Here is an 18,145-nt window from a genome sequence, read left to right on the forward strand (position 1 = left end):
TGTAGCAGCTGTAAGGTCTGGGCTCTGAGTGTGAAGAGGCCTCCTAAGCCTACATGGGCCCAGAAGCCCAAGACATCCTATGATTTCTGTGCACAGGTTTTGAGGAAAAGATCCATTTTTGAGTTGAGTCTTCACTAATAAGTAAGTTAGGACCTCCCTTCCGATCTTGAAAAGTTAAAGGAGTAGATGAAGGGTTTTCTAAATTTACATAATTTCTCACTAATTAATCTTTAGAGTCCCGCCCCCCCACCCCCCTGCCACCCGGTTTTCATACAAAACAAGTGGTTCCACACACACAGGATTTTCAGCCATAATACATTACGACACTTAGTGACAATCTTTTTTATGTCATTTTATCCACACAGTATTGTAGTGCTTAACAGAATACTGAAAATATCGTCCAACATTCTAATTTTAAGTGCAATACTCAGAACAGTTGTTGAGTTTAGGAAAAAGGCATATAATGTTCTAAGGAAAAACCCTCTATTTGGAGTGTGAGGAAGTTTTACTGTGACAGTAACTTCCTTTACTTCCTCACTTCTAATAAACTAATGTTAAATAATGAATTGTAACTGTCTTCACCAAAATTCTCTACAATTGTGTAATTACTCTGCAGTGTAACCTCAAGAAGTTGAGAGAAAAAAATGAGGCATCCTCTGAAGTTCTTCCAGAGACATGTCAGTGCTTCCCTTCTCAGTGATACTTGGTGACGCTGACGGGCACCTCCCTTGGACTGGAGGCTTCCTGGGGCCGGGTGCCCAGGTTCCCAAGTGCAGGTTCGCGTGCGGCCAAGGTCACAGCTTCCTGTGTACCTTCTGGTGCTGGATCAGGTGGCCGTGCTGGTTAAAGGCGCGGCCGCACTCCCCACATTCATAGGGCCTCTCGCCTGTGTGGATGCGTTGGTGCTGCACGAGCACCGAGTACTGGCTGAAGGCCTTGCCGCAGCGGCTACACTCATAGGGCCTCTCGCCTGTGTGGGTCCTCAGGTGCACGATCAGCGTGGCCTTCAGGCTGAAGGCCTTGTCGCACTGTGCACAGCGGAATGGCCTCTCACCCGTGTGGACCCGCTGGTGCTGGACCAGGGACCTGCGGGCACTGAAGGCGTGGCCACACTCGCTGCACACGTAGGGCTTTTCGCCGGTGTGGACCCGCTGGTGCTGGGTCAGGTGGGAGTGCTGCACGAAGGCCTTGCCGCATGCGTAGCAGCCATAGGGCTTCTCCTCGGTGTGGATACGTTCGTGGTTCAGGAGGGTGGAGCGGTGCCGGAAGGCCTTGCCGCACTCGCTGCACTCATAGGGCTTCTCGCCTGTGTGCACGCTGTGGTGCTGGATGAGGACGGAGCGGTCGCTGAAGGCGCGGCCACACTCGCCGCAGGCGTAGGGCTTCTCCCCGGTGTGGACCCGCTGGTGCTGGAGCAGCGTCCTCTTCACGCTGAAGGCGCGGCCACACTCCGCGCATGCGTGCGGCTTCTCCCCGGTGTGCACCCGCCGGTGGCTGCGCAGCACAGTGCTGTGGTTGAAGGCCTTCCCGCACACGCCGCACACGTAGGGCCTCTCCCCGGTGTGGATGCGCTGGTGCTGGAGCAGGTGGGAGAGCTGTGTGAAGGCCTTGCGACACTCGAGACACTCATGTGGCTTCTCCCCCGTGTGGATCTTGTGATGCTGAGCCAGATCTGAGCTCACTCGAAAGGCCTTTCCACACTCGTGACACGCGTAGGGCTTCTCGCCCGTGTGGATCCTCCTGTGCTTGCTGAGGACCGAGCTCTGGCTGAAGGCCTTGCCGCACACGCCACACACGTAGGGCCTCTCCCCGGTGTGGGTTCTCTGGTGCTGGAGGAGGTGGGAGCTCCGCCCAAAGCACTTCCCGCACTCCACGCACCGGTAGGGTCTCTCCCCGCCAGGAACGGCTGGTCGCTGAGCGACAGGCATGCCCTGACTCAAGGCCCGGCCTTCAGGGGGGCCGGCGTGGCTGGGACTCAGACAGAAGCTCTCCTCAGGCTCGCAGCTTCCCTGGTCACTCCACTCGGCTGGCGTTCTCCTCAGAGCCGTTGGTGCTTCCTGTGAAGTGAGCGGCCTCAGACTCAAGGCTCTGCTCTGGTCCCGCTCCGTGTTTTCACATCCTGAAAAAACAGAACCAAAGTGAGTGTGTTAAACGCACTTGAAACTGCAGAGCAATTGCCGCCCTGAAGGCGCTTCACTGGAGCAGGGAGGCCCCTGAATGCCCGTGGCTGAGCAGCCACCAGCAGGTGGCACAAAAGGTGCCCAGGCCAGCCGTGTGGCTGGAGAGAAGGCCGGCTCCAGTCCGAGGGCCCCTGTGAGGGGCACACGAGGTCAGAGCCCACTGCCACCCCAGCCCCGCCCTCCCTGGAGTGTCCAGAGGCCATTGGAGGTGGAATCGAGGCAGGACCACACCTAGGACCGTGGTGGGTGGGAAGGGGGCTGCTAGGGAGATGCGTGAGCACTGCGTGCGTGTCCAGAAGACTGCTTCCTGGGGGACAAGACAGGGCTTTCAGGTGCCAGTGAGGGTGGCAGAGAACGCCAGGGGACGTTTCTACAGTCAGGTCAGGGGCTCTGTAGGCTGAGTGGGCGGAGCAGGGGGTGCCAAGGACATTTTTTTAAATCTCGGAGACAGAGCCGCTGAACTGACATCACCAGGAGACAGGACTGTCCTGGAGGACGGCCTGCTCAGAGCAATGTCCATCAAGGACACTCAGCAGGTGGAGCTGGCCCGAGGCAGGGCTGTGACGGCACGAGATGGGGGACAGGACGGAGCCAGTTCTCCCACGATCCTCCCAGTGGCCATCTCAGCACCCACTGTGCTGCTGCCTCTAGCTTCCCAAAGGCCTCGCTGGGGACAGTGTTAAAAACGGCGGTCGCTGAGGGACATGCCAGCGTGAGAAGCCCCGGGGGCCGAGGAAGGAACTCGGAGGGAACTCTCACTCCCTTGCCACACAGGACACTCCTGGGGCCTGTGACAGGTGCCAGGGCTGGCAGCCCTTGGGGAAAGCAGACTGACAAATGCTATCCCAGAAACACCAGGAGATCACGAGCTAGAATGGCACCAATGTGCGTGCCCGTGGTGCCTGCCTCTCCCTCCCCTCCTCTGGGACTTCTCAGCTCAGGGGACCTGCATTCTGCTTCACAGTGAAGACCCAGAAGCCCCTCCCTGCCTGAATCTGGTGGTTAAAGGTCTTTCTGGAGTTTCTGATTAGGAAGCATACTGAATGGCAACCAGGCATGTTGTCACCAAACTGCTTTTTCTGTAGTAAGAATATTTTCAAGTCCCATCAGCTTTTCTTTTCTTTTCTTTTTTGGTGGTAACAGCATTATTGAGATATAAGTTTTACTTTTTAATTCACTCAGAACTTGGTTTGAGAAGACAGGGCTCCCTCAAACCCCAACCAGGACCCTTGGAAAATAATGGGCTCGGAACCCAAGCAGTCCCTCCACCAAGCAAGGGAGCTTCTAAGGTAGTCTTTGACTGAAGTGTTTGGAAAGAGATTTGTGCCAACGGGGTCAACATGTGCTTGATTTGACCTGTGATGTCTTGTGACATCCAGGAAATGGTTACCTTGGAGGGACTTAGACATACCAAACGCTAATACTTCTTGCAAAAGGATGGAGGCAGGGGCTTCCCTGGTGGCACAGTGGTTGAGAATCCGCCTGCCAATGCCGGGGACACGGGTTCCAGCCCTGGTCCGGGAAGATCCCACATGCCGCGGAGCAACTAAGCCCGTGCACCACAACTACTGAAGCCTGCGTGCCTAGAGCCTGTGCTCCACAACAAGAGAAGCCACTGCAACGAGAAGCCTGCACACCGCAGTGGAGAGTAGCCCCGGCTTGCCGCAACTAGAGAAAGCCCGTGGGCAGCAACGAAGACCCAACGCAGTCAAAAGTAAACATAAATGGGCTTCCCTGGTGGCGCAGTGGTTGGGAGTCCGCCTGCCGATGCAGGGGACACGGGTTCGTGCCCCGGTCCGGGAAGATCCCACATGCTGCGGAGCGGCTGGGCCCATGAGCCATGGCCGCTGAGCCTGTGCATCTATCTGGAGCCTGTGCTCTGCAACGGGAGAGGCCACAACAGTGAGAGGCCCGCATACCACACACATACACACAAAATAATAAAATAAATTTATTTTAAAAAACCCCAAAAAACATTAAAAAAAAAAAAAAAGGATGGTGGCAGCCCGACTGCAGCAAACCCTCAGCAGAGGGTCATCTCGGAAGAGGCAGGACCAGGGCTGGGGAGACTTACCCAAAGCTCCTTAAAGAAGTCACACTGAGGGCGAGGGGCCCCCACAGTGGTGTAGAGGCTGGGGCCCCACCCCGAGCTTCAGCTGCCCCCGACACGGGGACATCCTGGCTTCCCCACCCACACTGCTCTCCAGGGCTCAGGTGGGTGTCTGCCTGCAGCCAGGCCGCTTCATCTGGAGGGGCCACCAGCACATCCACATCCAAAGTCCAGAAGGGAGCCTGGCTCCTCCCCCTGCAGCCGGGGGCCTTCAGGACCCACGCCTCTCTTCTGATTCCCTTGTTTTCTGGCCGCACCATGTGCCACGTGGGATCTTAGTTCCCTGGCCAGGGATCAAACCTGCACCCCCCGCATTGGAAGCGCGGAGTCTTAACCACTGGACCGCCAGGGAAGCCCCTCTTCTGTTCTTCTCTTCCTCTTCCAACCCCAGTGTCCAAGCCCTTGTTCCTGTTGCCAAACAGTCACCGCCCTCTGCTTCCAAGCACTGCCTCTTCATCAGAGACAGTGGGGGCCCCTCCCCGGGACCCTCAGAAGAACACAACCTCAATCTGGCAAAGTCTCGTGACTGCACTGACCAATCCAGCTGTGATTCCCATGTTCTTCTACCATTAATGTCATTATTATATTATTTAAGACAACACGTATTATTATATCATTTTGTTAACGGCTTTCCCCCAGGGGCTAGAAACCTGGAAAGAGCATCTCTTCCACCCCGACAGCAAGAAAAAGCCAGACAATCTACAAAATCTTAACTTTTCTGAATCCATCACAGAACTAATGTCACAATAATAACCAACTGAGCTGAAATCTAGGGAAAGACAGGTGCTTGGAGACAGGTGTGTGGGGTGGCCCACGGCTGAAGGGAGGGTGAGAGGAAGATGGAAGGCAGGGCCACCACACAAGAGGCTCGGAGACTCCAGCTAAAACTTCAACAGATTGACAAAGAGCCCCTGGGAGCATGGACACGAGGGCGCAGCTCCATGGACAGCCCCTGGGGGTAGTAGCACAGGGAGCCTCCCTTGGGGGTTCAGGTCTGAAAGAGGGGGGAGCCTTCTCTACAGAACGAAAGTTGTGAGTCACTGGGGGAGGGTAAGCAAACTTGACACTCTGGGGACAGATGAAAATCAGGGCTGGGGGAAGGGAAGACTACCCTGTGCTTGGGGGGTGGGGGTGGGCAAGGGGCAGGAAACGACCCTGGGCCCAGACAGTTAGAACCTCCTTCAGCTGGGGGAGGGCTGAGCCCAAGGACCGACCAGGACAGCAGGGGTGGCTCCATCCCTGCTTCCCCAAGTCTAACAAGTGCTGAGCAACAAGCCACAGCAGGCTACTGCGGGTGGAGGAAGCCTCTGAGGTACAGAGACACACGGGAGACTGAGCGCCCCCCGCCCTGCATGAGGAAGTGCCTGTGGAATCTGCATCTGGTGGCGCCCTGAAGGCAACTATGGGCGCAAAAGAACCCAGCCCAGCTCCTGACTGAACTGACTCTGCCTTTCACACTAAGTTGAGCAGGAGAGGCTGTGCTTCCAGACAGACAGTTTGCCTCTTTCGCTGTCCCATGAGTGATGGCTGACATTCAATAAAAAAGTAAGAGATACCAAAAAAGAAAAGGTTGTGTGAGTGCACGCACATGCGTGCACACACACACACACAATCAAGACACCAAGCGGCAATACGCCAGGCTCAGAGGTGACCCGTGTGTTGGAACGACCTGCATGATCAGACACAAAGACACAGCGACAGAGGTAAAGGATGCCTTTGATGTGCTCCTCATTAGACTCAACTCAGCTGAGGAAACGACCAGGGAGCTTATAAATAGGTCAACAGAAATTATTCAAACTGAAACACAAAGAGAAAAATGAACAGTAAACAATAAAAACAACACTAAACAGAGCTGTGGGTCAATACTGAACAGCCCAACTTGCACGTTGTTAGAATCCCAGGAGAAGACAGAGGACAAGGAAGTAAAACATCTGAAAAGATAATGGCTGGGATTTTTCCAACAATAACGGATGATATCAAAACACAGATCCAAGATCAAAGAAACATAAACATGTTTCCTATTCAAACTCCTAAAAACCAAAGAGAAGGAGAAAAATCTTAGACGCAGCTACAGGGAAAAAAACCCAGAGAACACAGAGGAACGAAAGTAAGAAATACAGCAGACTCGTCATCAGAAACCTTCACGTCAGAAGACAATGCACGGACATCCTTCGAGTGCTGAGAGGAAAACACTTGTGAATTTACAACTCTGTGCCCAGCAAAAAATACCTTTCAAAAAAAAAAGATAATTTTTTGAAAAGAAAGAAACCAATGGACAGAGTTTCCAACCATGAAATCCACATTAATGTTAAAGGAAGTTCTTCATGGGGAAAAAATATACCTGACAGAAACTTGGAATCGCACAAAGAAATGACGGTTTTTGGAAATGGTTAAAATGAAGGTAAATATAAAAGACTATGAAACAGTTTGCTAAGTCACTCTAAAAGGCAACTGTCTAAAGCAAAAACAGTAGTTACGTATTGTGGTTTTACAACATATATAAAACTTAGGACAGTATCATAAAATTGGGGAAGAAGGAACAGGGAAGTTGTTAAGGACTGAAAATTTGTGTCCTCCCAAATTCGTATTCTGAAGCCCTAACCCCCAGTGTGATGGTATTTGGAGGTGGGGCCTTTGGGAAGTGCTTAGGGCTAGTTGAGGTCATCAGGGCAGGCCACAGTGATGAGAACAGTGTCCTTATGTCTCCTCAGGCACAGAGAGTCAAGTGAACACACAGCAAGAAAGTGGCCGCCTGCACAGTTGGTAAGACTCCACGCTCCCAATGCAGGGGGCCTGGGTTCAATCCCTGATCAGGGAACTAGATCCCACACGCATGCCACAACTAAGGAGCCCATGTGCTGCAACTAAGGAGCTGGCAAGCTGCAACCAAGGAGCTGGCAAGCCACAACTAAGACCTGGTGCAAATAAATAAATAAATATTGAAAGAAAGGGAAGGGAGGGAAGGGAGGGAAGGGAGGGAAGGGAGGGAGGGAGGGAGGGAGGGAGGGAGGGAGGGAGGGAGGGAGGGAGGGAGGAAGGAAGTACAGTCTGTCAGTCAGTCTGCCTTTGGCCCCTGCTTCTCTCTATGCGATGTGTCTTTTTCTCTGGCTGCCTTTAAAATGTTCTCTGTCACCAGTTGTCAACATTTAATCATGATGTGGTTTAGTGTAATTTTATTCATGTTTATTATGCATAGGGTCCCTTGAGCTTCTTAGATTTCTGAGTTTATAATTTTCATCAAATTTGGAAAAACTTCAACTGTCACTTCTTCAAATATTTTTCCTGCTTTGTTCCCATCAATGATATATATCAGGCTATTTCAGGTTCTCCCACAGCTCACCGATATTCTTCAATCTTTTTTAGCCTTTGTCCTGTTTCCTTTTCAAAAGTTTCCATGCCTTTGTTTTCAAGTTCACTAATCCTTTCTTCTGCAATGTTTAATCTGCCACTAATTTTACTCAGTGAATTTTTCATCTCATCGTTGTTTTCATCTTTAGAAATTAGATTTGGGTTTAAAAAAAATAATCTTCCATGCCTCTACCTAATACACTATTTCCTGTAGCTCCCTGAACATATGGAATTTATTCTGTTTTAATATCCTTGTCTCCCAATTCTATCATCCCTGTCATTTCTGGTCAGTTTCACTTGACTGGTTCTTCTTCTAATCATGGCTGTATTTTCTTGCTTCTTGTTATCTCTGGTTAGATGCTGGACATCATGGATTTCCCCTTGCTTGGTGCTGGATACTTCTGAATTTTTATAAACATTATTGAGCTTTGTTCTAATATGTGGCTAAGTTACTTGGAAACTGTATGGTTCTTGCCTTTCAACTCTGTTCAGTCTGACCAGGGCGGTGTTTAAGGTTATTTCCCCCCAATTAGTGAGGCAAGACCCTACTCAGTACTCTACCTGATGATGCCTTGTGAGTTACAAGGTTTTCCACTCTTGCTGGTGGGAAGAGACAGTGTTCCCAGCCTTGTGTGAGCACTGGGAACTGTATTTATTAGCTTACAGTTCTGTAGGCCACGATTCTGTATGGCGGGGATGGGTTCTCTGCTCAGGGTATCACAAGGCTGAGCTAAAGTGTCAGCCAGTCTGAAATCCTGTGTGAAGGCTCAGCTCTTTTTTATTGTTGGCAGCATTTAGCTCCTTGGAGCTGCAGGGCCGAGGCGACCATTTCCCTGCTGGATGCTGCCTGGGGGTCACTCTCTGCTCCTACCTGCATCTTTAAGGCAGCAATGATGCATCAAATCCATCTGCTTTAAAAAAATTTTTTTTAATTAATAAATTTATTTTTGGCCACACAGAGCAGCTTGTGGGATCTTAGTTCCCTGACCAGGGACTGAACCTGGGCCAAGGCAGTGAAAGTGCTGAGTCCTAACCACTGGACTGCCAGGGAATTCCCTCCTCCTGCTTTGAATTTGACTTGTCTCTGACCTCCAGACCCAGCTTTAGAGCATTCTCTGTTCCTTAAAGGCAACAGTGCCATTTCACATAACCTAATCATAAAACACATAACCACAGTCCTGCGGATTATGCAGGGCATGTATAGCAGGGATCAGAGGGCAGGGATCCTGGGGCTATCTTAGTTGGCTTGGTGTCCTCACAAAATATCATAGACTGGGGGGCTCAAACAACAGGAGGCTGGGAAGCCCAAGATCAAGGTGCCAGCAAGGTAGATTTCATTCTGAGGCCTCTTCTGTTGGCTTGCAGGCGGCTGCCACCCTCCCATCTGGCCTCTCCGTTGGTTCTGTTCTATTAGAACCTGTTCAAGTTTTGTGCCCATTTTTCTTATTGGGTGTTTCTTCATATTTTATTCTCTTCAGAGCAATTTATTTATTAAGTGTGCACTGTACTCATAAATGGTAACGGTATTCGATAGGTTCTTCATTTAAATATCTGAATTCACTGTCATCTGTTTAATAAGATTTTTACATGTTCTTAAAAACTTATACTATGTTTTTTTTTAAGCGGAAAACAAGTTTTAGTTCTTTTTTTTTCACTTATGAGCCTCATCATCACAGAGTAAAGCTGGTAGGTCAAAGAAATAATTACTCATTTGCATGGAAAAGTATCATTTCTAATGTTTGAAGCTTCCTGAATGGGTGGCTTCTGGCCTGATGCCAGAGTAACAAGACAAGAAAGACGACTTTAATGGTGAAGAATAATTGAACATTTCAGGAGGTAACTCCCTCCATCATCCATGGCACAAACACAGTGCACAACAGACCCAGGCTGCCGTGAATGCGGGGATGGGCTGCCTCTTGCCCCACACTCTCAGGATGGCAGCTTCATCGTTGTTTCAAGTGTACAGCAACAACAAGACAAATAAGGGGGAAAAAGCAAGTCCACCGAAACCAATTTTTTAATTTAACCCCCCCACCGGCATTCTGTAGAGACTGTGTGTGCTGTGTAATGAGAACACACACGCTGCATCACAGCAGCCTGGGAACCTCCTCGTGTTCTTGTGAACCACGAGCCAGACACGTCAGGGATTTTGTACTGGATCGAAAAGAAGATGAGACACACACTCACCCCAGGGACAGGACGTGCTGTCTTGTTGCACACAAGCTGTCATGTGGTCATACGTGAAGTTGTCTGCAAAAGGAACAGAGAGTTGAAGGGACAACAAAACCAATGCCTCTCCCAAGAGTGGAAAATCCTCTCATTTGCTGTTACAAGACGAAAGTGCAATTCATTGGGTTAAGACAGCAGGGCCAGGCAGGCGCACACGCTTCTCCCTTTGAGGAGCCGCCGGGCGAGGCTGAGGCACATGGTGGCGGCCCGGGCTGCAGCAGGCAGCTCCTGCTCTGTGCACACCCCTCATCTCTCAGACCCCGTCCTCTGGGGCCTGCGGGTGGGGGGCAGAGTGAGCAGGTGCTTCTGTGCGAAAGCTTCTCTCTCCAACCCACCATGCTCTTGGAGAACGGCGGTCTCTTTGGCATCAGATCTGAAGGGCACTCGTCTTAAGACCTCCATCAGGTGAAAGCACAGCTGGTCCACCAGGGACCCAGGTCTGGTTGGGGCAGCTGTTTTCTTGCCCCCTGCAGCTGCAGTCAAAGATTTGCTCAACATGATGCTGTGCCTTTTCTACATTCCCTGGAAAATCACATTCCTCCGGGTCCAGTGAAGTCACTGCTCCTCTGAGGACACCTGATTCTGCGGGTCAGTAAGAGGCGGGCTGTCTGTAACACCTGGTGTCCCTCCACACAGTACCTAGAGACCTGGAGTGGAGCAGCCATGGGATTGGTGCCGTGCTGTCCTCACAGCCAGAGGGGCCACGTCCTGCAGGGCAGGCTGGCTGAGGTTCCCTGAGACTCCTATCCTTGTCCTTTACTGGATGTCGCCCACCCCCACCCCGCCCTAAAGCAACTGCTGGCCACTGCCCTCAGGACTGGACGCATCTGCCAGCACCCTCCCTTCTACACTTTCCTCCATAAAGTCTGGTACTTCGTCTGTTAGATTAACTACTGGACACATCACCTCTCTGATGCTGCTGTAAATGTTATCTTTAAGAAAATCACATTTTTAAAAAAGTTTTTTTCTCTTTTGCTGTTGTACCTATATGAGATGGTGGATGTTACCTAAACTCATGGTGGTTATTATTTCACAATATATTTAAGTCAAATCATTATGCTCTACACCTTAAACTTGTAATGTCATGTCAATTATATCTCAATAAAACTAGAAAAAAAAATCATACCTTTGGTGTTGATAAATAGAAATAAAACTGATTCTGTACCTAGCAAACTCTCTTGTGAATTCTAGTCAATCTTACAAGAGAAAATCATATGATTTTCAACGACTTCTTTCCAGTTCTGTAGCTTCAACCTTGTTGCTGTGTTCCGTCTGTCCTGCCTTATTCTGGGTGGGACGGCCGGACGGCGCCACGTGGCCGTGGATGGTAGGCTCCCCATCTCAAATAGCCCCGGCCCCACTACCTACCAGGTTAAGAAACTTCCCTTCTACACTGAGGGTGCTTCCTTCTTCCCTCAACCAACCAGGTATCCCTCAAACTCTGGATGTCCCATCAGAACGGGGACCGGCAGGCGCCCGGTCACCATGGGTGCTCTCCCTGCTCTGCCTGGGCCCAACCCACCACCAGGCTGCACTCGCCTCTGTGCTCACTCCCTGCCTGGCCCCACCTGCCCGCAGGGTCCCTCTGCCAAATCAGACCCCAGGAGGAAGCCACTCCGGCCACCTCCCATCAGCACTCGCAGGTGCTCAGCCCTTGGTGCAGGAAGGCGGCTCCCCACTCACCTGAGCGGCCAGTGCCCAGGCCCCGGCGCCCCTCATTTCCCTGTTTGTCCAGGACCCACGGCTCCTCTCCTCGCTCCAGCTGCGAGATCACCTCGGGCTTGGTTCCTGGAATTCCTGCTCATGGGGAGGGAAGGCCTTTTGTCTACACAGCATCTGTGAGCACCCTAACCCCGCCCTGGGCAGAGCACACAGACAGACGAGGTCTGCAGAGGGGCCTTACCCACGGAGACCACGTTCCCGTAGGTTTCCATCATCACATGTCGGTAGAGGCCCCGCTGAGCAGGGCCCAGGCGGTCCCACTCCTCCTGGGAGAGGAGCACGGCCACGTCCTCGAAGGTCACCTTGGCCTGGAATGACAGGGGCTGCTGCAGGTCGACTGAGTGTCTCCATCCGAGATGAGGTGGGTGCAAGCAGCATGGGGGTGTGGGGACAGGCTCAGGGATGCGGGGCAGTGACAGGAAGGGGCTGCAGCATCCAGGATGCAGTGATGCTTAGGCTGCCACCAGGAGCCCCCGGCGTGGCGCTGCGCGGGCCTCGGGGTAACTCACCTGGGGCACCGCCGGTGGCGGCAGGAGCCTGGCCGCTGCCATCACCTGATCCCTGGGGTATCTGAGGAAGATGGAAATCGGAGGAGCCTGTGGGACTGAGGAAGAGCAGGGAGCACATGACGGGCCCAGCTGGGCCCCCCGTGAACTCTGACTCCAGTCCCAGAGCTGCACAGATGGACCCCGAGCTCTCGGGCCCAGGAAGGTCCCACCTGAGACACCTGGGGACGCCGTGCACCCCTAGGGCAGTGGGCCGTCTGCCCAGCTCACCTGGCACGGCCTGCAGTGCACGCACAGGCCCGGGTGAGCGCGTCCTCACAGGAGCCAAGCTGTCATCCAGGGAGGCACCGGGCCTGGCTGCCTCCAGAGAGGCTGGGCGTGCACAGTCCTGCCAGGGCCGCACTCCTGTGGGGGCCCCATGCCAGGCCCTCCTGTGGCCCACCGATGCCCTGGCCACGCCTGGTCCTGCCCCGGTGGCGGCTCCAGTGGGGGTTGGGTTCTGGTGGGAGTCCAGAGTGACCCAGGGATTTGGTTTGAGCACCTGACAGGGAGGCCCGACGGTGGGCAGGTTCTGGGGAAATGCCAGGCCAAGTAAGCTATCTGTCACCCCCCAACTGCCACACAGAAGTGGGGACCAAGAGCTCCCCTGGCAGGGTGATGGGGCTGACATCACCTGGAGGCCGAGGCGGGTCCGCAACAGGGACACAGAAGCCCAGCAGGCAGATTGCTCGGGGAAAAACGACGCAAGAATGAGGTCAGCCCCCTCAGGCAGGCAGCTCACCAAGCAGGACGCCTCACCTCACACTGTGGGCCTCTGGGGGAGCATGTCAGGGAGCCCCCACCTCACTTTCTTTGTGAAACGTCCAGTGGATGAGTACGTTTACCACAACTTTCAGGAAAATACACACTGAACTCCTGACCGTGGCTGCCTCTGGGGAGCAGAAGCCTTGGCGGAGAGAGGCTGGCCCGCACCGCCCACCCCTCCGTCCACCAGAAATGCCCACTCCCCCAAAACGTGTGTGCGTGCGTGTCTGTGCGTGTAAAGGCAACACGACTCTAATTAGAATTTCAACCGGAGCCTTCGATTAGAATGCAAGGAGTGAATAAAAGTACCCCAGAATTCACCCGAAAACGGAGACCGACCTTTGTTAACGGCACAGCTCTGGTCCTCTGGGAACCCAGCAGAGGTGGACAGTCATTTGCACTACGGGCTGACCATACCCGGCCACAGGCGCCCCATTCACAGCCTCCCCAGTGGGTGCTGGTGGCCGGCCACGAGGCCTTGGGCCAGGCCAGCTCCTGCCCGAGCCCGTGCCTGTGACCTGAGCTGCTTCCCGCCGCACAGATCCAGAACCTGGGCCGCGGCAGCACCGTCCTGTCCTGCCCCCCCCATGGGAACACAGTGACTGTTCTCGGCTCCAAGGCCACCCCCAGCCCGCCCCTACACCGTTCCTGGGGTGCTCAACCCTGCCCGGGCCGCCCCTTGGCTGGGTGGCTCCTGCCCCTCGGCTGGTGCTTGGCCATGTCACCCTGTCGCCGAGGCCCCTCCTCTCACCGAGGTCCTCTGCCTTGTCGCTCTCACACCCCCCTTCCTGCCCCAGCAGAGCAGCCAGTGGCTCAATGTTTGCTGAATAAGTGTATGAAATTACAGGAGCAATGAGACCACACTCCCCGCTTCAGAACAGCAACAAGTGCAAGGCGAACATCTGCTGCCGGCAGCAATGGGGAAGCGGAGTTTCTGATAGGCTCTTTCTCAGGCGGGAAAGTCACCTGGTATATTTAGATGCAGCAGATACATCCGTAGGCAGTGCACACCCTCCTGGGAGGGACGTGAGACCAGGAGGGGAGGGGGCAGAGCACAATCCTTAAAGAACACACAGATGTCAGATATGACAAAAACTGGTTAGAACCAACCACGCCCAAGATGGTGGAAGACTCGCCCCCCAGAGCCTCATTATATGCTCACTGTAGTACATCAGCTAAATGACACACCCACGGGCCCCACAGTTCCGAGGCCCCTGCCCTTCCCCTGAACAAGCTGAAACAACCCTCCTACTAGTTAGCCTATGAAACTAGCCGGCCCATAAAAAGTAACCACCCCGTATTCCAGGGCCGCTCTCGCCTTTTGAGACGGACCACATTCTGAGGAATGCGTACTTCTCTAAATAATTCCACTTCTCACCCATCACTTTACCTCTTACTATGAATTCCTTCTGCTGAGACATAGAGCAGGGGTCCCCAACCCCCAGGCCGCGGACGGGTACCGGACCGGGTCGCACAGCATCACCTGCCTCTCCCCATCGCTGGCGTTACCGCCTGAACCACCCCCCCCACCCTGTCCGTGGAAAAACTGTCTCCCACGAAACCGGCTCCTGGTGCCAAAAAGGTTAGGGACCGCCGACATACACAGCCTGAGCTTCATTAAGTCCTGAGCCTAGGTGTGTGGTTTCAATTAAAACAGTGAGCTCGAGGCTCATCCCCTGAGCTCGAATCCCACGTGAGTCGTGTGGCTTCAGAAGCAGAGGCTTCAGGATGGTGCCGCTGCCAAAGCCACAGTCCTTCCACACACCAGTCCGGCACCTGCTAAGACCAAGACTCAGACTGCACCCGGTGGACAGACGGGTCGGGTCGGCAAAAGCAGGGGATGTGGGGTGTGTCCACGATGCTCCTGTTTCACAAACAATGACCTCAGGGCCACGAGGGGGTGTGAGCCCTTGTCCACACCAGTAAGACAGAGAGATGACACACCTCCTCTCAGGTGAGAGCACTTGACTAAGCCTCACGTCACCCGATGGGATTAACTCAAACCCAGCGGGCCTGAGGCACAGGGGGGCGGAGAGGGAGAAGGCGACAAGATTCCCACCTGCGGTGAGTCCCAGAGAAGCACAAAAGCAAAAGGCCTCTGCCTAGGATGACCTCTGCAAACTGCCGAAGGGAAAAAGTGTGAAGTATCCTGAAGTATGCTTGTTGCTCTGGTCTGAATGTCCGTGTCCCCCAAATGTATATGTCTGTGTTGAAATCCTAATGCCCAACGTGAGGGTGTTATGAGGTGGGGCCTTTGGGAGTGCTTCGGTCATGAAGGTGGAGTCCCCCTGATAAGAGACCCCACAGAGCTCCCTTGCCCCTTCCTCCACGGGAGGACACAGGAAGTCTGCAGCCAGGAAGAGGGCCTCACCCGCCCCTGCTGGCCCCCTGACCTCGGACATCCGGCCTCCTCACTGTGAGAAATCAATGTCTGTTGTTTTTATAGGCTGCCCTGTGTGTGGTGCTTTGTTGTAGCAGCACAAATGGAATAAGACACTTACATCCTGATAAAAAATAAAGAAAACAAATTTAAAAAGTGCTACTAACTAGTTTTTCATTTTTTTTGCCCTGTGGCAGATAAGGTCTGGGTCTCCTGGAACCAGTCTGTGCCAGATGCAAAGACGTGCAAAAAGCACTGCAGGCCGCTGACAGACACCACAGGGAGGACACAGCCACCTGGGCACCGAACCTGGCTTTTACCAGGCCACCCCCGCCGCGATGCCCAGAGCTCCAGGCATCAGGAAGGGCGAACAGGTGGGCAGGACAAGTCCTGTTTAGATGGTCCCCAGAGCCGGAATCACCACCCCCAAGGGTCAGAACTGGCTCTGAGGAGCTGCCTAGGGAGGCAACGCCGCCCCCAACACAGCGGCAAGTACAAAAAGCACCCGCCCTGGGGGTGCCCGCAACAGTCACCCACCCACCCACCCACGGGTCACCGTGGTTCTTCAGATGCAGGAATTTCGTTTTTGGAACTCCCGCCAAGGAATAACCCAAACAAACCAGAACAGGCCCACATTCCCTGCAGCAGTGGCCACACTGCAGTGAGACCTCCGAGCAGGTCTGGCTCGGGCGGTGCCTAAGGGACAGGAAGTAAAAACGGGACTGCAGAGACGCAAAGAGCTTAGGACTTAACGTTTGTTATTATTTTGTTTGTAAGCTAAGCTTTAGTAACTTATCGCTCTTGCTGCAACTGCTGATGATCTTGATGTAAAAGAGCCTTCCTTCCAAAGACCCCGCCCACAGTGACAGGCATGACAGGCACACTCCCAGTCCCAGAGTCGCCCCCCTCATCCTCACCGTCCTCACCCCCAGGTTTTCCTGCTGGAAGGCCTGCCCCCTCCTTCTTTATCTCCACGGAGCCCCACCCTCCAGGGTGGAATCACCTTCCAAACTGGCACTTCTGAGCCACCCGTTAAGCCCAAAGCGCAACCCTGCAACCTTCGGAAGTAAACGATCACAAACATGCATCCACGCGGAGAGCTTTCCTACACACCAGCAACACGGAGTCGGGAAATACACAGCGAAAAAGGTTCTACTCACAGATGGCAACAAGAAACAAGGTTAAAATAAACCTTAGAAACGTGATGCTAATTCTGCCCACTGTATCCACAAAGCCGTGGTGCCGAGAGCCAAGCGGGCCTGGACTAGAAGGGGCAGAGCAGGGCCACGTCTATAAACAAACGGATCGCGGGGAAGGTGGTCCAGTAACCGGCACTTGGACAAGGGGTCTAAACTTAGATCTTTGCACAAGGCTCAACTTATCTCCCAGAAAGCTAAGCAAAAGCAGAGATTAAAAAAATACGACAAAAAAACAAAAAACAAAACAAAAGACAGGAAAAAAATGAGATCATTTCATATCGTATACTGAAAGCATTCGGCTAATGAATGAATAAGAGATAAAATTTTAAATTACATCATAAAAAGAACCTGAATAAAGTCTGGGGGGCAGAGATCCACAGATCTGCCGCATGAAAATCAAAACCTTTGCACATCAAAGCACCACGAATCCCAGAAATGGGCCCAAGACTTGGGAGAATTTAACACGTGACAAAGGTGATTTTCCTAATCAATGGAGAAATGAATTATTCAGTAGGTTGTGTCAGAAATAAGCTGGATTCCCAACTTGCCCCACACCAAAATGATTCCAGATGGAGCCAACATTTCACAAGTACCAGAGAAAAACAAGAATTTATTTTAAAACTAATCTTGGAATAGGGAAAGCCCTTTAAAACACAGCACAAAGCCAAAAGCCTCGAGGGTAAGTATCTGACCATTAAACACTCGAAATCTTCCATCTCAAAACGGAACAAAACACCATAACCGGAGTCAAATGACAATTTGAGAAGACACGTAGGTTAAAGAACCGAGCTGATGAGAAAGGAAACGCCAAGGGCAGCGCACACCGAGGGCTCGGCTGAAAAGGCGGCACGCCGTCTCCCGCTGAAGCGCCCCGGCAAGCTTCCAGCAGGCAGACACCCGCGGACTCTGGGAAAGGCTGGTCGCGCTCACGAAAAAGGGCTTTTACAAAGTAACCGGGAAACGAGCCTCGATGGAAAATGGAGGCGGGAGGGGAACTCGGGAGGAAGCACTTTTCCCAGAGAGACGCCAAGGCCGCCGGGACGCTGAGAGCGACCCCCGCGGACAGCGGTCCCGCGACCCCGGCCCTCCCCCGGGCGCCGCGAGAGGCTGGAGCTCGCGGGGTCGAGGACCACCCGCTGGGCAGGGCTCGCCTTTCGCGGGAGCGGGGAGGGGGGGCCCGGCGGAGGCGAGAGGGGGGCGGGGCTCGGAGTGCGCCTGGAGAGGGCAGCGGGCGCTTGTGGGAAGCGCCCGGCCGCGAGGAGGGTCCCGGCCCCCCGCCGCGCGAGCAGAGGTTCCCTGTGCTGCCCGCGCCCCGACTCACCGTCCCTGTCGCAGCCTCACGCGCAGAAGCGGCCGCCCGCACCTCACTCAGACAAAGGGGACACCCCGCCCCGTCTGCGCACCCGCCAATCCCGGAGCGCCCCGCCTCCCAGGGCTCCCCGCCCACGCCTCCCAGGCAACCACTCCTAGAGCGCGACACTTCCCAGTCCGCCGCGGGCCCCGCCTTCCCTGCCCGGCGCCTTTCTCCTGACTGACGCCTGAGACTCGCGCTCCGGAGCCACCGAGAGACGCGGGCTCCACCGCGCCTAGAGAGGCCACGCCGCGTCCGGGCCTCCCAAGGCCGCACTTCCGGCGTGGGCCCCTTACTGCTGGGCCTGGCAGGCCTG

General features: G+C 53.8%; 1 protein-coding gene across 6 annotated transcripts; it reads right to left on the bottom strand.

Annotated features, from left to right (window-relative positions):
- Positions 1 to 322: 322 nt before the first annotated feature.
- Positions 323 to 17,866, bottom strand: ZNF250 (zinc finger protein 250). Of its 6 annotated transcripts, none has more exons than XM_060127970.1 (6): positions 17,800 to 17,866; positions 12,099 to 12,159; positions 11,771 to 11,897; positions 11,551 to 11,664; positions 9,826 to 9,888; positions 323 to 2,119 (listed from the first exon to the last, which is right to left on the bottom strand). In XM_060127970.1, the coding sequence occupies exons 2-6, from the start codon at positions 12,138 to 12,140 to the stop codon at positions 795 to 797; spliced, it is 1,671 nt and encodes a 556-aa protein (XP_059983953.1). In that variant the 5' UTR covers positions 12,141 to 12,159; positions 17,800 to 17,866; the 3' UTR covers positions 323 to 794. The 6 variants fall into 6 exon arrangements, with proteins under 6 accessions (XP_059983953.1, XP_059983952.1, XP_059983949.1 ...); XM_060127969.1 differs by having other exon boundaries at positions 12,099 to 12,193; positions 17,800 to 17,825; XM_060127966.1 differs by lacking the exon at positions 17,800 to 17,866 and adding an exon at positions 12,366 to 15,791 and having other exon boundaries at positions 12,099 to 12,193.
- Positions 17,867 to 18,145: the final 279 nt, after the last annotated feature.

This window comes from Lagenorhynchus albirostris, chromosome 17 (assembly GCF_949774975.1).
Source record: "Lagenorhynchus albirostris chromosome 17, mLagAlb1.1, whole genome shotgun sequence".
NCBI lineage: Eukaryota > Metazoa > Chordata > Mammalia > Artiodactyla > Delphinidae > Lagenorhynchus > Lagenorhynchus albirostris.

What these genes read in the sequence shown, in the direction of transcription:
- ZNF250 (XM_060127966.1), bottom strand. Translation starts at nt 12,765, where the DNA reads ATGTCAGCCCCATCACCCTGCCAGGGGAGCTCTTGGTCCCCACTTCTG. An exon ending in CGCCACCGGCGGTGCCCCAG is followed by an intron (nt 11,898 to 12,098) that starts GTGAGTTACCCC and finishes CTGTCATTCCAG; the next exon opens with GCCAAGGTGACCTTCGAGGA. An exon ending in CAGCACGTCCTGTCCCTGGG is followed by an intron (nt 2,120 to 9,825) that starts GTGAGTGTGTGT and finishes CTGTTTTTTCAG; the next exon opens with GATGTGAAAACACGGAGCGG.